The sequence below is a fragment of the Malus domestica genome, chromosome 10, assembly GCF_042453785.1.
Source record: "Malus domestica chromosome 10, GDT2T_hap1".
NCBI classification, from domain to species: Eukaryota; Viridiplantae; Streptophyta; class Magnoliopsida; order Rosales; family Rosaceae; genus Malus; species Malus domestica.
This window is the reverse complement of record NC_091670.1, coordinates 25,039,823-25,059,864: the sequence shown is the minus strand read 5'-3', so window position 1 is coordinate 25,059,864 and position 20,042 is coordinate 25,039,823. Positions and strand designations below refer to the sequence as shown.

The following is a 20,042-nucleotide window of genomic DNA, read 5'->3' as shown; positions in this document are numbered from 1 at the left end:
CGAATTTGGTTAAGAAACGATTGAGTTACGAAGCTTTGAAAATTGCCCAAACTTCCGGCCAAGAGCTCCGGGACACTTAACGGAGTCTTTAACGGAATGACCAAAATGATGGATGGTGGACAATCTCAGGGACCACTTTGATTGATTTGAAATGTTAGGGACCAAAGTGATGAGTTATGCAAATCTCAGGGACCATTTTTGCTATTTACCCAAACCTAATTGAACAAACAAGTAATTAGTTGCAGAAATGGAGACAATGACTGAGTTAGAGAGAAAAAGAGATGAGAGAGTGAGAGAGACGAACCGGATGGTAGTGGAAATATGGCTGTTGAAGTTTCACTAGCCGGAAAGAATGGAACTTTCCGACCAAAATGCATACAAAAATCATATCTTGAAGGATGGAACACTGATACAAACGTGAAACACTCACTTTGAACCTTCACTCTCGACTTCCCTCTCTTGGAAATCGGAGCTCAGAGATCTAAGCTCAACCTAGAAACCCATAGCTCATAGAGCTCTCTCGGCATGCCTCTCTTCCAAATGACAGAAACGATGAAATGAGCTAAGGGTTTTTAGTATTTATATGTGGGTATTTTAGTAATTTCGGTTTTGTGCATAGCCGGTTTGTCCTATTATCCACGAAGGTAAACCTTTGCCTGCTAGGCAAGAGAATAGCAAGTTACAAATTCTGGTGAAAGAATCGTCGTATGCTCCGGAAGATAGATTATTACGAGCCATACTTGGCATTCAGGTATCCACTTCAAAGGAAACTTGTCTAAAATTACTCTTTCTTCACGAGTATTATTATTGGAATAGTCTAACTAGGACCAATTCAGTCACGTTTTCATTCATTTGGAATCTGGGCTCTTCTTTAGTAAGATTATATGAACAAATGCCTGAACCAAAATATGTTATTGCTATGGGAGCATGAACCAAACTCAAAGGCTTGCATGTTAAAGATAGAACCAACGGTGGCAGAAGATATTTGTGCAGGAGCTGGCGGAGAGCGGATAGATAGGGCGAGCGAAGCGCGAAGAGGATGGATGTCTGAGCGGTTGAAAGAGTCAAAAAGAGAAGAAACTTGGACAAAAAAAGAAGTAACTTGGACAAAAAGAAAGGAAGTGACTTAGACAAATCTTTTTTGTCGATAACCTCAGACTGAATTGGTTCTAGTTACTCTTTGGAACAGAGTGGGTAGAACTGAGCATGGTGCCCGTCGGTGGAGAGAGATAGAAGAATGGCAGAGAGCGCCGGTTGGTTATTTTCGCCCTTAGCCCTTTATTTGTTGGCATTGTCCACGATTCCCCACTGACTGACTATATAAGAGAGAGTTTTAGCGTTGGGTTTGTTATCAAGGCAAGAGGAGTGTGCTTTTGCACTCTTTCTACTGAATACTTATGCTTTAGTTTTCTGAAGGTGGGAGAAAAGATAAAACTGATTATTAAGAGGAAACTTTGCGCATGCAATTGGAGCTTATCGGCATAAAAGAATCAATTTAGATAGCCCTTTGTGGCTCCGGTGGCGACTAGATCAACACGTTATTACTTTTGCGGTTACTTATATGATAACTGGCCTATACGAACGTTTGTTTGTTGGAATCTTCTTATGTCGGAATCTTTTGGGTAGGAGTTGCTAAGAGTAAAATTCGGGAAAAAGAGCCGGTTGTATGGGAAATACTTCGGGAAGTTATGCAAGGGCATCCCGTATTACTGAATAGGGCACAATTTTCGGGCACAAGCCTCCGGTTCCAGCTCTATCTTATGGTCTACCGGCAAAATGCCTTGACTTTTTTAGAACAGGTCCGAGTCAAATAGCAATGATTCGAAGCACTTCTTTATTTTATACACTACGGAAACCCAAGGACTCAATGGTATGGAATAGTCACGTTATGTATAAGATTTTCACTCTCAATAGTTACATACAAGTCTATATAACATAGAAAAGCAGGGTGCCCATGACGTGTACGTGTGGGATGAACCAAATCCTCGTTGAATTTTATTTTTCCATTAGAAGGGGCTCGTACATGTTCTGCAGTACCCTCTGTGAACACTCCACCGGTATGAAAAGTTCTTAATGTTAGTTGAGTGCCCGGTTCTCCAATAGATTGACCCGCAATAATACCTACAGCTTCTCCCAATTCGACCAGGTTACCATGAGTGGGGCTCCTGCCATAACATAATCGGCAGATCCAAGATGTACTCTTACAAGTAAAGGGGGTTCGGATAGATATTGGTTGTGTTTGAAAGGTTATGAATCGAGTGACAAGTCCAGTCCCAATATCTTGATTTCGAACGGCAATGCATCGTGGGCCTATATATATCGTCTCCTAATACACGGCCAATCAATGTTTGTATAAAAATTATTTCCGGTATCATCCCATTTTGAGGACGCATTCTAAAGCTCTAAAGAGCCCGAAAGACTGATTCCGAAGTTCGGGATCAGATCAGATTCGGAATCGAAGAATAGGAACAAGAGGAACGAAGTTTAGGCTTTCACAGTTTTGGTTTGTATATTCATAATGATACTATAAGCGCTTTAGGGTGCCCTCAAGATATGTTTTCAGATACCGCTATACAATTACAACTCGTCTTTGCTCAATGGATACAAAACACCCACGGTAAACGCTGGGTAGCCAAGTGCGGAGCGGATAACTGCTGAAAGCATCTAAGTAGTAAGCCCACCGAGTTATGTTTAATTGGTTGAAATTGTCATGGTGCCTCGTGAAAGAAGGCAATTGATTTTTGGAACTCGTTTAGCCATTCATATGCATCAAACAAGTAGACGGTTTATGATGAAGATGCTACTTGTTTCCTAAATTATTGATTGGTTTAACACGTATAGACAACTAAACAATCTTCAAACTAAATGATTTTTTACGAATATAATATTTAGATAATAATAACAATAATGAACGGTTCCGATTACAATTTTCTTATAATGAAGAGAAGACATGTCGTCGTTCATACTATTGTTGCCGAATGCACTGTCAATGCTCACTAGCATTTATCCTTCACTAATCACTAGTGTCTAGTACTCTGTCCATCGTCTTCCCAAAACAGACTGGTTTTTGCCACCAAAAACACCAACAAAATGGGACCTTCTTCCACAACTCAATCCCTCACTCTCTTCACCTCCCTCCCCAAAACCCTAACCCTCTCCCCAGAGTCCCACTCTTCATCCCTGCAACTCTCAAATCCCAAGAGACTGAAATCGACCATTACAATGAGAGACAGAAGCAACAACCCAAGGCCGTTGCAGAAGGGGAGGTTCCTCAGCATCGAAGCCATCCAGACCGTGCAGGCGTTGAAGAGGGCGCAGAAAGATCAGAGCATTTTAAGCCAAGTTTTCGATTCCAAGTTCCGGCGGTTGTTGAAGTTCGATATGATGGCTGTCCTCCGTGACCTCCTCCGCCAGAACGAGTGCGTCTTGGCCCTCAAGGTTTGCTCTTGCAGTCTTAATTTCAGTTCTTTTTTGTTTTCGATTCGTTTTTCCATGAATTTACCTTGAATGTCGAATTGGGTAGTCTTCAATTTCAACCAGTTGCATAATTTTGATGCAAAAAAGCAATCTTTTTGTTTTTTGTTTTCTTTAATTTTGATCATATTTACATGGAATCCCAGTAAACCCGTCCGGCTTTGTGTTCCATGTCCTGTCTACGCGTTGAGAATGCCTCAGTTCTTCTCAATTTTCTTCAACTTTTTTTTTTTTTTTGTTTTTTTTGTTTTGGGATAACCAATTTTCTTCAACTTTGATCCCATTTATTGACATGGTTTATTGTTTAGGATGTGGAATCGTCGGTTCGAGCTTAGACCTTTGTTGTCTGTTGGTTAATTGCTTCAGTTTAGGTTTTAAACCCAAAGCTTGATACTTAAAACCAAAATCGAAGCTCTAGAGGACCATTCCATACTCTAAATAATCAACATTATCAATAAATGGGATTAAAGTTGTAGAAAATTGAGTAGACATGAGGTTTTATCAATGCGTTTTGTACTTTGGAAAGAACGAACGTCTTGCACAGAGAATCATCTGCTGCTAATTTACATGGCTCATGATGACTGATTGTATTTCTTGTTTTGATCATTACCCTTTTCGTTTTGCATTTTCCTAGAAGAAGGATTCAGGTTTTCAATTTGTTACTCTTGTGATCGATTTGATAGGCTTCATTGCTTGTTGCCAGGTCTTTGAAGACATTCGAAAGGAACATTGGTACAGGCCACAGGTTTCATTGTATTCCGATATGATTAGAGTAACTGCTAGCAATGGATTGTTTGAACAAGTTGAACTTCTTTTCTTGTGCTTGAAAAAGGAAACTAATTTACAGCCTGAAATTGAGGCATTTAATGCTCTAATGACAACATTGATAAGTTTTAACCTCCCTAAACTTGCAATCGAGTGTTATTACTTGATGAAAGAGGTGGGGTGTGAACCTGATAGGTCATCCTTTAGAATACTCGTTAATGGTCTAGAGTCGATGGGAGAGACAGGTAGTTCGGGTATTGTAAGGCAGGATGCTCAACAGATTTACGGGGAATCTCTGGAGTTTCTAGAGGAGAATGAAGAAATGGCAGTGAGCCATCAGTGACTGTTGGATAGATCATATGATATATGCTGTAAGGAAATATGTAAGAAACTCTAACCGTTGCGGATAAAAAAAAAAAGAATTTGATATCATCTTTCATGTGATTACAATTGAGATTAAGTTAGTTCTTTGTAGGACTTTGTTTTGAGAAGCAAGCAATTGCTTGCATGTTCTCAGTCATTTTGCCCTCTGAGTTGCGATTTGGCACACAGAATAATATGTACCTTGGAACATAAGCATTCCAAAACTCATTTTCTCTCCCTACTTTCCAGCTTTGTGATCGGTATAATGGATTGCATTAACACTTCTTAGTAAATGGTTTGCATGCTAGAAATGGTGTGATTGCTTTAGTTCCCTACGTCGGGGTATTCCCAAATTAAAGTACTTTCCCGAGCAAGAACATAAGACTTATGCTGCACGGTTTGGTTAGCTGGACGGATTTGATAACAGTAGCAGAGCAAGTGCTAGACAAACTAAAAGTAAGGGTGCAACAGTCGGATGCTTGAACTGAGAATTAGAGAACTGGAAGATCGTTCAAGCGTAGTGAAGACCATGGCTAAGGCGAAGGAAGTGCCTCCTATTACTAATGTCTGTAAGTGTTTGCATTGTGTAGATCAGTCTACGAAAAATTTGATGGAATACAGAATTTTCTCTAAACTCCTCTGTTCTCTCTATTTTCTCAACCCTTCTCATATTTCCTTTCGCTTTACTTTTACTGCTTATTTTCCTTCTCTTTCTAATGCTCTGCATTCTCACATGGTAATTGGCAAACCATCTCTGAAAACAACTAACACACAAAGCAAATATAACCATTAAAGTCGGATTATAGCGAAGAATCGAGGGGCATAACTTTACTTTTAAATAGTTACATGTTCCATCAAGTACTACATTTTCTAAACATCATATCCCTAAATACAAAACTGGGGCCTCATATTCCCATTTTTTCAACTTTCTCCTACAATTTTCCCTCTTCTTTTTGACTACTAACCTAAACTTTATATAGGATAGCAGAAAAACTGAAGTGACAAAGAGACACATGACCATAGTATGTTCTGTTTCAGAACTGTTTCCCTTCAAATGTCTGGCCAAACTGCCAGTTTGCTGGAGCAACATTGTAAGATGTGACTGTTCTTCCGCTACTTACGGTTACCTCGAACGAAAGAGGCTGCCCTTTAAGATTGACATTGCTTTGCCAGTTCTGTCCCCAGTTCCTGGCCAGCGGTATCCACCCGGTTCTTGAACCCTTCACTTTCACAGCAAGAACCTCCCCATCTAAACCTACATTGGTGATTAGGACTTGGTAGAAGTGAGAACTCCCACCCACCATGAATCTTATCCCTCCATTTCTCTCACACTTCACCCTGCACACAAAAAGTCACAGAGCTTCTTGCTTAGTGCAGGTATCACAATCAGATCCAAGGATAAAAAAAAATAAAAAATAAAAAATAAGTGCTATTATCGGCACTCCAAAAAAAGATGTCTTGCACTCCTCAAAGTGCAATTTTCGCTTATGTTTTATAAGTGCAGTTGGATCATGGATGCGCTTTTTGGAGTACCAATAAACAGTTCCTTGAAAAATTCTGACCAACTTTCTCCATTACCTCCTATATTGAACTGGCACAATATCGGCTTTTTTCTTTGCAATTTCACCAAATGCTGCCTCAGACATCTCAAAGTGTTCTTTGGGGAAATTGCACCAGCCACCATAGTCTGCTGAGAGGCCAAAATTTGGAGGGCAGAAATCTGTAGCAGTGAGAATAACGGAGGGGCTCCCCTGCAGACACCACAAGATGTGATCAACACATCTCAGCTCATAACAAGCCCCACAGGTGCTCCCTTTGTTGAACAAAATTCCACTCAGACCAGCACTGAGCTTCCCATAGCTGATCCTGTGAAGGTCCCCATAACCACAAGCACCTTCTGCACAAAATTAAAAAACAAGGTGTAATGTTTGGAACTTTTGTCCCGGCAGACATCTCGGCAGTTGTGAAACTACTTAGATTAACTTACATTTCAATATTAACGCACAATCAAAAACAGTTTTCGGAGGAGCTCAGGCAATCTCACAAAACAATTTTCGGGTGTCTTATGCAGTCCAAAACTCAAAAAGTTCACAACTTTTTTGCTCCAGAAGCAAGAAGAGAACAAGTAATGATGCAAAAGACCTTGAAAAACTGCAAATACGGAGTAAACTTTCCTATAAGCTCAATAATTGGGATGTCAGTATCTCAAGCCAATCAATGTCATGTATTTTAACTTTCTCGCATATTAATGTTTTGAAATACCACCACAACGACATGTTTCTCGTCGTTAACATGTAGCATAATTAGTCAGTCAAAACTTGAAAGATTCAACTTTTTTGCAGCAGAAGCAAGAAGACATACCAATAATGATAGACCCATCAGTTTCTTTGGAATACGTGGCAGTGGCAGTCTTCCATTCTTCTACATCCCGTGCAGCAGCAATGTTGCTGCACAATAAAACGCAGAGGAGAAATGCAGCAGCTTGAAGTTGAAGGGTTCCTCCCATTTGAGAAAACGAGGCCTAATAGTCTACCAGAAGCAATGGCTTGTACTTGACATCAAATGGGTTGCTTTTACTTTTTTCTCCTTTTGATGCAACTGGATTGAAGAACGAAGAAGAAGAAAGCTTTCCTTTTCTACTGTGGAAAATGACCGGAATCTCCCTGCTGAGATGAAGCAAAGGACTGGGAACAAACAATGGCTTCCACATTTCACACTGGGGGCACATTTTGCGAGGGAAAAAGATGGATGGGCATGTTGGTCAATGAGTCAATAGGGTTTTGGACCCTCTACAATGGAAAAAATGGAAGCTTTAGCTTACTTTCTTGTGCTTTTTAACCGAGGAATTGGTACCGGATTCTCTTTGTGAGGATTCCGGAGATCTGTCAATCATGTCCCTTCATCGTACATCGTAAGGTCAGAAATTATTTTAAATATTTTTATTTAAAATTAAATACAAATGGTACTTGACAAAAACTAACCGCATGATGTACGATGAACAGACACGATTTATGGATCCCCAAGATCCTCACCAAAATGATTCGGAGAGGATCATGTTGGGAGGAATTGAGAATCGAAAGGGAGTTTGGCGCTCGCATTTGGCTAAACACTCTCTGTTGGTGGCAGACAGCGGAAAGCCATGAAACAAGTATTTTATAAAGATAAAAACAAATATCGAAGATTCTTTTAGTTTGTTTTTCAAAATCAGATGAAGGGTTTATGTGACGAAAATAATTTATATGAAATGTGTGTCTGATTCTAAAGTAATACGTATAGAAATTTATTTTTCATCGTATTATTAGACATGTATATATAGACTTATATATGACTTTATATTATTACACTAAAATGCTATAAGAAGTATATTTCACAAAAGTCCTCGTGCGAGAGTAATACTGATTCTTGAGTGAATATATTTTTTTTTGTTATTAGCACGGATGATCACGGTTACAGCGCATCCATACCATAGAGATTACTCTCCAATTAGTTGCTAACTTGCTACTATCTCGGACTGGACTAGCTTCAAGAACTAAGCTGGATTGGCTTAGACTGTACTAAGCTGGACTAACTTAGTGAAGCGTTTGGTGCAGTGTTGGACTAAGAAGTTGGATAATAACAAATTCTAATATTATATTATTTAATATATAAATTATTAATATTTTATTATGATCTAGGTGACCGGAGATGACGAGGAGTCTATCGGGAGTGGTTGTTGAGCATGACGAGGACGAGAGAGGATAGTCTTAGCTAGTCCCATGGTTATTGGGGGGGTCTCGCTAAGACCTCTTAGTGAAGGGTTTTATCCATACTAGTCCCCTTTAGTCTCATTAATGTTAGTCCCAGCATGGAACAAACACAGTATTGGACTAACAGCTAACCCAGTCCAGTCCAGTCCCACTTAGTGAGGACAAACAAATGCCCCCTTAATGGTTTCATCAAGCCATGTCAAACCCACAAGATGATTGCCCAACTGGGTACTTTATCATTTTGCAGGCCTCAACTTCATAAGCCCGGTTGCATTGAAGCCCAATTCAAGATTCTCTAGGGTTTATCATTTTGGAGTCCAATGGAGCTGAAACATTTACACGATTCTATGAACAATCGGGAACTGTCTCTAGACACACAAACATTGCTCATGACGAACAAAGAATTGTCTTTGAGTTTGGTATCCATTACCCATCGACCAACTCAGATACAATTCTTCGATCGTGCGACCCTCTTCTCTCCGTCTTTCAGAGAAATGTTGTATACAATGCTGCCGAATATGGCAGCTCCTCATTGTGAACGAGACCTGTGGATGTCGGCCTCACCCTGTGAGACGCTGCTACACGCGACAGTCCCAACAGGAAATAGTCACTTGTTCTATAGACCTTAAACCTTTTAAAACCAAATAAAAAAGAAAGCCAAAAATTGGGTGCACACGCGCAAAAAAGGAGCGACTGGGAGGAAAACTTTAGGGTTTATAAAATGAATATCACTGTGAGGTTTTCTGCGTTTACGTTCTTCCCAAGTTACAACCTTGACGTTGATGGAGTAAGAGGCTCACACTATGATATCTTTCAACGGAACAATGCAGCTGACAGGGGTATTGTTCCCCTTCTCCCGAATGACAATAGAATTATTGCTGGTAACGCTGCTGCCGCTATTACTGGCGGTGCTGTTGCTGATGTTCTTATTAGTAGAGTGATAAAGGTTGAATGTTGCTTGATCCAGTGTCCCTTCTCTGTAAACAAACACACTGTCGTCTTCTTCCATTTTGCGCCACTTGCGGTTTCTGTCGCTAATTCGATGGAGATCATGGAGAGGCATGCCTCTGCAATGTACAAGACAAGTAGAATCAAAAGCTCAATAAGTTTATACTTTTCAGATAACATAATAAATACATTATCTTGCATTTTATGAAACAACTCTGCAAAGATGCAGCAATATAAAGCTGATGGATGCATCAAATATAGACTTCGCGAAGATTAATTAAGTCCATAATCTGCAGTTTATTTCAGACATTATAATTAAATTATTCAATTAGAAAAGAAAACAGCTCGGTCCCTACCTACCTAGAAATCACAGTAATTCTTAATTTACTTTTTTTTTTTTTTAGGTTACGTACATACATATAGAAAAGACTTGTAAACCCTTCCAGAACATCGTTTGTATAAAAAAAAAAAAAAACAAGACGTGTGCAAGCAACACATCCTATTACTCATGTATTAATTTGATCAATATGATTATTAATCAAATACGCGCAATTTTAGCACTCCTCTTTATTAAAGACATTCCAAAATCACACATTTTATAATTTTTATTAGCAATCAAAGAAACCATTTTGTACCATCTCAACCGATCGGAGTGAAACAAGAGAGACTCACATACGTATCAAAGCAGCGATACAACACAAACAGTCATTTAAGATTCTAAAACAGCATTACTTGATAAGATTAAACAAGTAGCTAAACACAACCAGATTAAGCTAGTTGCATAACATTACGATTAACTAGGTCAATTTTTTTGTTATTCTTATCCCCGCATGTGTAAATTTATCTTATGCTACCGGTCAAGTCCACATAAAGCCGTATTTTATTCTTCACGTCGAATCCGTAATTTTATCACACTATAACTCGAATAACTGTATATATTTTTCAGCTATTTATATTAAGAGACTTGGTCAATTCAAAAATTACAAACCACCCCAAATCCTATCTATCAACGTCACTCATCCACAAACTCTCACAAACAAAAAGTAACACACTCATGCACTACACAAACAAACTCACCAAAAATAAAACCAGCGAAAAATGAAGAGAAAATAAAATAAAATACAATTAATTAATTAATTAAAATAGAAAAATGGGGAAGAGTAAACAAAAGAAACGGTACCGCACTCACCTTACATGGAAGAGATCGGAGATGTCGCTCATCTCGAGGGAACAGTTAACGGCGTCAATAAACGCCCGGTACGTATAGATGTGAAGCCCATCGATTCTCGGGTACGGCAGCCTCGGCCTCGGCAGCGGCACCTCCGTCGGGGGAGCCCACTTGCTCCGCCACCCTCCGGCTGCAGAGAACACGTACTCCTTCGTCGCAGCCGACGACGACGAAGACGGGGGAAGCCCCACGAACCCGAGGGTCGCCATGATCGGCTCGAGCTCGTCGTGGGTCATGATGGGCTTGAAGGTCCGGGTGTACCAGAGCGCCAGCTTCCGCGTGCAGCCGCGCATGTAGTCCTCCATTTTTGCAAAACTTGGAGCTTTTTCTGGGTAATTTTTTCTTTTTTGGGATCAAAAATCGGGGTAAGAAAGGAGGAGAGCTTGAAAGTAGGGATTGGCGATTGGGGAATTCGGAAAATGGTAAGAGTTCTGGAGGGGTTTGTGGTGAGGGCCTGTGGTGTGGTGGGAGAGTATTTGAAAGAGGGGTAGTGACTTGCCACTCAAGTTGGAGGAAATTACGGAGTAACTGACTGAGGAAAGGAGGAGAGTGTGAGGGTGTATCTGGGATTTCGAAACGGTGCTCAGAAAAAGGTGGCTAAAGATTGGATTTTTGTGTTGTGACAAATGTGGGATGTGATTTTGTGAATATGGTAATTGTTTGGAACTTTATGGAGATTTTGTGCCACAATGGATGGATGTGTCTTTATGGTACACGTTTTTAAAAAGAGAATTTTAACGAAAATTCTTCAGTACTGTTTATTTTAACGAAAAATCATATTTTTACACTAAAAAAATTAATTCTAGTACTATTCATTTTATCCTTATCATTAAAATTCAAAATTTTCAAACTCTTTTCATTAATTTTCCTTTTAAAAAACCCTTGATATAGGAAATTGTAAGGCACTTCAGTTTTGAATTTTGTGGATCAAACATTCATGTCTTTTAGTGATTTGATTAAAAAAAATTTATCACATTATATTTGAAAGAAGGGTAGTGACTTGCCACTCAAGTTTGAGGAAATTACGGAATAACTGAATGGGGAAAGGAGGAGAGTATGAGGGTGTATATGGGATTTCGAAGCGGTGCTCAGAAAAAGGTGGCTAAAGATAGGATTTTTGTGTTGTGAGAAATGTGGGATGTGATTTTGTGAATATGGTAATTGATGGGGAGTGTTTAAGTTTGTTACTTTTTTGAAACTTTATGGAGATTTTGTGCCATAATGGATGAATGTGTATTTATGGTAGACCTGATATTCGTGTCGTATTTTTAGTGTTCATATCGTTTTCGTGTCATATTTGATATTTTAACGGGTCGTATCGTGTAATACATGTATAAATAAACAGGTAAAATGACCTAACCTAAAATCGACCCAATAATATTAACATGTAATATGACCCGATCCATTACCCGTTAAGGAAAATATATTTTAAACCAATAAATAATCAAATGAAAAATACAATACTAAATAAGTATATATATATATATATATCATATTGTCACATCCAAAACATAAAAACACAATTTTCTTTTAAGTATATTTTAGCTTGCCTAAATTGATCAAATGGTAAAATTAGAAAATATTGGAATAGAGAAGGGATTTTTTCATCCAAAAAAGTTCTAATAATATAAGTGAAATAGAATCCAACGGTAGATATTTACTCTCATTTATCTTACGAATGTTATTTAAGTAAAATCTTTAATAGTTTTTTAATTAATGTAGAAGTGTAAAAAATATAGAAAACAATATATAAACGCTCGTAATGACAAGTTTTACAACTTTCATGAAGAGCTTAACTTTGAAATTTGCCGCTATAATCATATAAATCATAGATCAAAATTTAACCTTTGATTGTTGTTTACATTTACGCTTCATTGTTCTCATCAAATTTTGTTTTTTCAAATTTTATTTTTTGAAAACATGATCTATTAAAGCATGCAGGAAGATGAACGGTCTAGATAGTTGATATTATATTCAGAGTTTTACGGTTAGTGAAAATATTGCTTGATGTTTATAAAGTTTTTACAAACTATATGACATCGACTCATATTTCAGGTAACCGTAAATATCGAAACGTGATATCAAAGATCTGAACCGTTCATCTTATTACATCCACCAGATGATCATGTTTTCAAAAAAGAAAATTTTAAAAATGAAATTCAGTAAGAAGAATAATGCGTAAATGATAATTGACGGTTAAATATAAATTTAAGTTTTATGGATTATAGTATTGGATTTCGAATCTGACCCATTCATGAAAGTTGTAAAGCTTGTCACTATGTGTCACAGCACGTCCCGAATAATTGATTTCCGACAGTGCGAAATGACGGTTCTAACCTTTGAACGTTAAAGCTGTAGTGTGTGTGTGTGTGTGACTTGTTTTAGAGACTTGATATTTTTCCTTGGTTGGCTAGTGATCACGTGGAACTCACACACACAATACTCACTCTCTCCTCTCCCGTATCCTTTCATCTCTCTCAGACACTCTCTTTCTCTTTCCCTTACGTACGGACAAGACACAAAGCTCGCCTTCGAGCATGGATCGAAGCTTTAAAGGTAAGGTCTTTGTTCATTGTAACCTCTTGAGTCTATTGATACCCTTGTTTGGATGGGAATGCGTCGGAAACCCGAGAAACACTAACCCCAATTTTGTCCAATGTTCATGCACACGTAAAACCTTGCATTTCAGGGAATTCTAAGCACATAGAAGGCTTAATGAGGTCCTCACGAGTCTCGGGGTAGTTCATTTGAAGAATTTGGACGTCGAGATCGCGGGAAATGAAGAGTTGCAAGTTTAATCAGAATTTCGAAGCTTCCCCGACGTGATTTCATGAGATTTGAAGCTCCAAATAGGTATAACGCCATTCTTCTCACTCTAAGCTTTCATTTGGTTCAAATTTCATGAAAAATGGTGAAGAAACGAAGGAGAATAGTGAGTTTAAAGTTTTGCCCAGTTTCCGGCTCCGGCGATGGTCGCCGGAGCTAGAGGTAGGAGGTGAAGGAATATTCCGTCAAGTATGATGAAATATTCTCATGCCGTCATTTATGATTGACGGTTATCGTTAGGATTTAACAGAATATTCCGAGGAATATTCCTGACGTCGTTGAAGGATCCGTCAGGATCCCCTGCGCGTGGTCGCGCGTATTGCCGTGCCTTGGACGGCGCGTGCGGGGTTAGAAAATTATTTTGAAATTTTGGGTAGGTCCGTGGAGTTGTGTAGATCAATGTGGTATATTTATATACCCAAATTGAGCAATGTATGAGAAGTTATTAGCTAGTTTGCCTATATGCTTTAAAAATAACGTTTTTATAGTTAATTCGCATATAGGTGAGACTTATCCCAAGGACGAGCGTATCCAAGGGCGACTCGAGGGTTACGACCCTTCGACATATCAGTGAGTGGGCTTTTGTTTTCAATATATATTTATATACTTGATATATTTCCCAGAAATGCATTTTTTTTAAGGAAAGTATGCTTTGAAATAATATGCCAAATGCTTCTATATTTGAATATGCATTACATGGTTGCATATATATATATATATAAATGTGGTGTTGCAGAGGCATAGGTGAGTTCAGGTAAGTTATGTTTGGTTGTGTGAATCATCGATGATATGATATGTGATATGTGATTAAGTAATATTGAGCTCATAAAGTTGCAGCTAGGTGATTGTGAATTAGCCAGAGATATAAGTTACAGGCCTGTTTATTTACGTCACCTCCCGCACTATATGCTCATATTGGATCCAACTTAAGTGCACAGTCTTGTCGTACAGACCTTATTCATGATTCCAACTCGTGGGTGACTAGCGATTCATCGCCCGGCTATTATGAAAGAATAGAGTTGAGCATAATTATATTTCACCCAATCTTGTCGTACAAACCCTCTTTAGTGGTTCCAACTTATGTGCAGTATATTGTCGTATAGGTCATTGTAATGACTCCGGCTAGATTGATTTTGAGCCATGAATTCAGTTGTACAGACCACCTCAGGGGTTCTGACTAACATATCATATTTCTACGAAATCATTCTTATCTGGATTGTTTACTTGGTTATATTTTGGCATGGCATACATATGAATATAATTATGCGAAGTATGAATTGAATTGATATGAATTAATTTATATGTGTGTATATATATATATATATATATATATGTATATACTTATATCTTGATTCTGGGAAGATTATACATGTTTTTACAGCGAGGGGTTAGTATATTGATAAATGAAATGATTTTGTAAAACATTTGTTTTTGCCCACTCACATTTTCTGTTTTGCGCCCCTCCAGGTTTTAAGTAAGCTTGTTGTCGGTGGCTCAGGATTGTCGGCAATTCCGACCTATTTGAATAATAGTAGGACATTCCTGGTACTATATAACTAGTACTTGTCCTACTGGACTGCACCTAGACCTTATGCTCTGATTAGGAGTGTTCACTGTTGTAACTAACTCCTATCACTTTTGTTTAGTAGTGCTATGGTTTTTAATTATTTGTATATTTTCTATCTTTATCGCTTCCGCACTGTGCACATGACTACGTCACTCTCACGCGACGACCAGCATGCCTTGACCTCGGTCAGGGTGTATCACTATGAATGATTGTATATTTTTTTTTTTTACATTTTTTACACTTCTACAATAATTATTATTAATTTTTCCCTCAAATAAAAAACATTATTCATGAGGGTTTTGAGGATTTTAAAAATCTAAACAATAATGTAAGTGTATCCATTATTTACTCGTGGAAGCATAATGATGAATCACGAATGTTTATATATTCTTTCACATTTTTCATACTTGTATGTATGTCTTCTTAAGTAATTAAGTCTTGCCTATACAAATACTATACTAGTTTATTTTATTTGTGGACAACAACATGTTAAGTAAAATTTATCTTAGTAATGATAATAAGGAACTCTTATAATAAAAATAAATAATGAATACAACTTTTTTTTATAACTTATATAGAATAATAATACAAAACTATATATTTAATATAGAATATATTGTATATATTAATATGGCTATTGTATTTTATAATAATTCTTTTAGTAATTAAACTTTAAAATTATCAAAATAATTTTTTTCTTAACAGGTTACTCATGTGTTACCCGCATGTATACCCGTTAATAACATTAATGGGTTCTTAATGGGTCACCCAATAATGACCCGATTAGTTATCATGTTGACCCCAAACCCATTATTTTCGTATCGTGTCGTGTCGTGTCAGAAACTGTTGGGTCTAATATATGGTACACGTTTTAAAAGACCCTTGATTTAGGAAATTGTTTGGAGGAGATTGTCACGCCTTCATATACTGTTACGTTCGTGTTTTTTTTTTTTTTTTTTTTTTGAGAAGATTGTGGAACCAATTGGAAAAAATTTGAACTAAATTCGTTTGATTTTCAAAACCATTGTGTGGAAGTGCAGTGAGTTGAGAATGGTGGGCCAGAGACAACAAGCATTGTACAACTTTGACTAGATTTCGAACATGCATTGAGTTTTCGAACGGGAAGGAAGTTTGAAAACGCTTGAGGGAGAACAGGAGTTTTGTGCGAAGGAGACGATAAATTTAAGAAGTGTAACTATTGTCGGGAACAGGGAGAGTTTAAGTTGAAATTTTTTTTAAATTGTTGTCAAGGTACCATTTTTTATTTAATGACGGGTCATTTGTGACCCGGAACCCTAAGCTCGTTTTGATGGATCTATTTTCAACTATTCAGATTTGATCCACTGGACCATATTCGGTTTGCACCTTAAAAAATGCAAGTAGGACAATCTATATTCTAAAATGAGGCTCACAACCCAACAGTTATTCTGAAATAGATTGTAAATTTCCGAGGCGCAAATTACAATTTTGCCTCTGTCTTGAGACATGCACAACTTGTTTGTTACATGTCAGTGTAAATATCGAAATTTCAATGAAATAAATGTTCACCAACACATTAAAGTTTCGACATGTCAGGGCATACTTGACATACACCATGTGTCTCACAAATTGTACACATGTTGTGACTCATCAAAATTAGATGGGTCATCAAGAATGATATGTGTCAATACTTGGCGAAAAGGAATTATTTGATTTTAATTTAATTAAATCAAATGTTAATTGATGGAGTTAAATAACGAATCTTCCCACAAATCGAGTCATGTTTCTTTCGTCAATTAGTCAAGCTCACAATCAAGGCCAAATTCATCCATGTGCAATGCTTGGAGAGTCTATAAATATGAGACTCCAAGACAAAGAAAGGGTCCAGAAAATCATTCATGCCCAGACGTTGAAGCTCTGAAACTTTGAAGCTCTCAAACATCCAAATTCTCAAACACTTAAAAGAATTCAGAAAGCTCTATGCATTCTTCGTCAAACCTTTGAAGAATCATCAAGCACTACAACCCGTGCCGGTTTTTCCATCGCCGCAAGCCAAATCCTTGCGGCAATCGTTCATTTGGGATCAAGTCATCGTGACCCTCGGATCAATGATATACATGTACACATCTTCGAAGATCGAATCAAAGGAAACTTTGTAAACATAGATTAACCCTACATTTACATTTATACAAATATTGTTTTGTACGCGTGTTCTTGTCTCATTTGTTGCAAGAAATTTGTGTTTATAGTCAAAATACGTCCCTTTTACACACACACATTTTATTGAAGAGTACTATTTTAAATATGGCAAGAAAAAAGACGAAAAGTGAAAAGAATTCAGATGTACACATAGGAAATCTAGTGGCTTGTCAAGTGCATTTTGATAATTTCATTGCTTCTGAAAATAAAATACAATAAAGTTCCAAATGGGATGCCATATATACACAATAAAACTAAGAAAAAAATGAGAGCATTTATGATAAAATTCTTCTTGCTACATTTTTTTTTGAAAAGTCATTGTTGGATAGACCTTAAGACCAAAAAATTTGGAAAAGTATCCTTGCCGGATCTTTTTCCTAGGGATCTGGGAGATTCCATGATAGTGACCGTTCATCGTATATCGTGCGGTTAATTATACGATGAACGGTCACAATCACGAGATTTCCTTTGATCCATCGGTCTTCCACAAAAGTTGATCCATCACCGAAAAAAAGTTTATCAGTAAAAAAAACAATCATGATAAAATTGAGTGGCAACATTTAATTAATATTGATTTAATATATTTATAAAAAGATATTTAGTTTGTCACATCCCGGCCCGGGGCGGACCACTTCCCGGGCCCGCTCCACCACCGTAGCACGATATTGTCCGCTTTGGGCCCCGACTACGCCCTCACGGTTTTGTTTATGGGAACTCATGAGCAACTTCCCAGTGGGTCACCCATCATGGGAGTGCTCAAGCCCTCTTCTCGCTTAACTTCAGAGTTCCGACGGAACCCGAAGCCAGTGAGCTCCCAAAAGGCCTCGTGCTAGGTAGGGATGGGAATACACATTTAAGGATCACTCCCCTGGGCGATGTGGGATGTTACATAGTTGACCATCCATTAATATCTAAAAAAACATATGGTGGTTTATCTAAGGGAGCTTTCATGAAAAGGGTTTGGACATAAGTTTATTTTTAAAAAAAATCATGCTATTACTTTATTTAATGAAAATCCTTAAATTTTAATAAAAATGACAAAAGAACTTAAATTTTAATGAAAAAAATTATATAAAAAAAACCAGACGCTCAGAACCCATGCGTCCATCACATACATTGTTTATGAAACTGAAAAGTACAACACTAGTTCTAGGTCATGTTTCATAAATAGTGTCTAGTTCTAGGTCATGTTTCATGATCCACCCCGGGCCGGGATGTGACAAAAAGTGTCTAATTCTTGGTCTAGTTTCTTAAATAATGTATAGTCTAGTTTCATAAATGTTTCTACTTATTGGTTTAGTTTTAGAAATAGTGTATAATTCTTGGTCCAGTTTCATAAATAGTGTCTATTATTGATCCAGTTTCATAAATAATGTCTAGTTATTAGTCCAGTTTTATAGATATTGTTTATTTATTGATCAAGTTTTATAAATAGTGTCTAATTAAAAAATAAAGATGAAACAATGAAAAAAATAAAGTCATGAAATTGGAGATTGGATGTTCGGAAAAAGACTACCGAACCTCAATAATTATTGAGTTAGCGTATTATTCTAATAACTTTATTGGAGATTGGATGGCGACATATGTCATCCAATCGATAGGCAGTGGGAAGTTTGATGTTCGGAATTTTAATTTAGTAATTGAAAACAGTTTTTTAAATATAAAATTATAGAAAAATTAATGAAAAGGGTTTGTAAATTTTTTGTTTTAACGATAAGGACAAAATAAAGCGTAAAGTGAACAGTATCATGATTGACTTTTAAATGTAAAAATGTGATTTTTCATTAAAATAAACAGTACCATGAACTTTTTGTTAAAGCTCCCAATAATTATTGAGGTACATTTGGATGTTCGAAAATTGAAGATTGAAATGAAGTTGAATTTCCAAGAGATTTGATGAGAGATTGACCTTTGATTGGAAAAAGACTACCAACTGACAGTAAAAAAAAATCATCTGCTTCCTTATACTGTTCTTCTTTGTAAGTGGAGGATTATGTATCTGACAAAGGCGCAGTGGCTTGCACGCTTTTGTTACGTATTTTTTTTCCTTTTCTTGTTTTTATCATTAAATAAAGTTAGTGAATGATTTTTGGTTAAAATTCAAAGTTTTGAAATCATTTTCATTAGTTTTTCTCTTATCTAAAAGTTCTATTTAAATTAATGTTTTTTATAACAAAAATATTGTTTTAAAATTAATGTTTTAAGTTAAAAGATCTTTCACTTTAGTTTTATCATAATTACACATTTGCACAAATTTCATTATGGACGAGTAATAATATGGTTCAAATTTGTTTTTTACGAGAATCGAAAAATATGACCTTTTAATTACGGATTAGGATCATTTCCGCAGCAATTACATCCGGATCTTCATTCCTGACCATCCGTACTAGATCGTGCGGTTAAAAATAAACTATCCCCTTCCCTTCTCATCTACAATCACCAAACTTTTTCTTCGAGCCATGTCGAAGCCGAACTCCGACGATTATAGTCGCTCATGATATGGCTTTTGCTCTTGGAGGGTGCGAGAGAAGCAGAGCTATAGGAGGACGAGAAGAGAGATAAGTTCAAGAGGTCGACCGACACGACTATTGACATGTTGCCATCGTCGGACGGGAATTAAGTGTCTATCGTCGGATGGGAATCAGGTCACCGCAGGTTCAATTTGGGTGGCAATGGAGGAAAACTCTTCTTTTCTTATTTCAATATATAATGTGTTGTCTCTGTCCCCAGGATTATGATCAAATTGAAGCACAAAGGAGGAGGTTGGGGATTGTAAGGGAGAAGGGAAGGGCGTTGCCAAGAAATTGGGTTTTGATATTTTCCCATGAAAACATAAAATTATGAAATTAATGAAACTATTAGTTGGAGAGGAAGAGGACTCAGACGAGACCAAGGTAGCGATGAGAGTAGATAGACGAACACCATTGTTGATGCAAATTGCCGCCGT

The 20,042-nt window shown here is 37.3% G+C and overlaps 3 protein-coding genes across 3 annotated transcripts; 1 reads left to right on the top strand and 2 right to left on the bottom strand.

Annotated features, from left to right (window-relative positions):
• The first annotated feature begins 2,962 nt into the window (after window positions 1–2,962).
• On the top strand, window positions 2,963–5,236 carry LOC103445294 (protein THYLAKOID ASSEMBLY 8, chloroplastic-like). The gene is made up of 2 exons (XM_008384284.4): window positions 2,963–3,438; window positions 4,178–5,236. Exons 1-2 carry the CDS (start codon window positions 3,091–3,093, stop codon window positions 4,580–4,582), a joined length of 753 nt encoding a protein of 250 aa, XP_008382506.1. The 5' UTR covers window positions 2,963–3,090; the 3' UTR covers window positions 4,583–5,236.
• Window positions 5,237–5,402: 166 nt separating this feature from the next.
• LOC103445296 (expansin-A20) lies at window positions 5,403–7,865 on the bottom strand. Its single transcript, XM_008384285.4, has 3 exons — window positions 6,964–7,865; window positions 6,181–6,499; window positions 5,403–5,940 (listed from the first exon to the last, which is right to left on the bottom strand). The coding sequence occupies exons 1-3, from the start codon at window positions 7,106–7,108 to the stop codon at window positions 5,637–5,639; spliced, it is 768 nt and encodes a 255-aa protein (XP_008382507.3). The 5' UTR covers window positions 7,109–7,865; the 3' UTR covers window positions 5,403–5,636.
• A 1,177-nt stretch (window positions 7,866–9,042) lies between these two features.
• LOC114827653 (uncharacterized) lies at window positions 9,043–10,967 on the bottom strand. Its single transcript, XM_029109839.2, has 2 exons — window positions 10,486–10,967; window positions 9,043–9,415 (listed from the first exon to the last, which is right to left on the bottom strand). The coding sequence occupies exons 1-2, from the start codon at window positions 10,827–10,829 to the stop codon at window positions 9,145–9,147; spliced, it is 615 nt and encodes a 204-aa protein (XP_028965672.2). The 5' UTR covers window positions 10,830–10,967; the 3' UTR covers window positions 9,043–9,144.
• Between the last annotated feature and the right edge of the window lie 9,075 nt (window positions 10,968–20,042).

What these genes read in the sequence shown, in the direction of transcription:
- LOC103445296 (XM_008384285.4), bottom strand. Translation starts at nt 7,108, where the DNA reads ATGGGAGGAACCCTTCAACTTCAAGCTGCTGCATTTCTCCTCTGCGTT. An exon ending in TGATGGGTCTATCATTATTG is followed by an intron (nt 6,500 to 6,963) that starts GTATGTCTTCTT and finishes AATTTTGTGCAG; the next exon opens with AAGGTGCTTGTGGTTATGGG. An exon ending in GTGCCAGTTCAATATAGGAG is followed by an intron (nt 5,941 to 6,180) that starts GTAATGGAGAAA and finishes TTTTGTGTGCAG; the next exon opens with GGTGAAGTGTGAGAGAAATG.
- LOC103445294 (XM_008384284.4), top strand. Translation starts at nt 3,091, where the DNA reads ATGGGACCTTCTTCCACAACTCAATCCCTCACTCTCTTCACCTCCCTC. An exon ending in AGTGCGTCTTGGCCCTCAAG is followed by an intron (nt 3,439 to 4,177) that starts GTTTGCTCTTGC and finishes GCTTGTTGCCAG; the next exon opens with GTCTTTGAAGACATTCGAAA.
- LOC114827653 (XM_029109839.2), bottom strand. Translation starts at nt 10,829, where the DNA reads ATGGAGGACTACATGCGCGGCTGCACGCGGAAGCTGGCGCTCTGGTAC. An exon ending in TCCGATCTCTTCCATGTAAG is followed by an intron (nt 9,416 to 10,485) that starts GTGAGTGCGGTA and finishes TGTACATTGCAG; the next exon opens with AGGCATGCCTCTCCATGATC.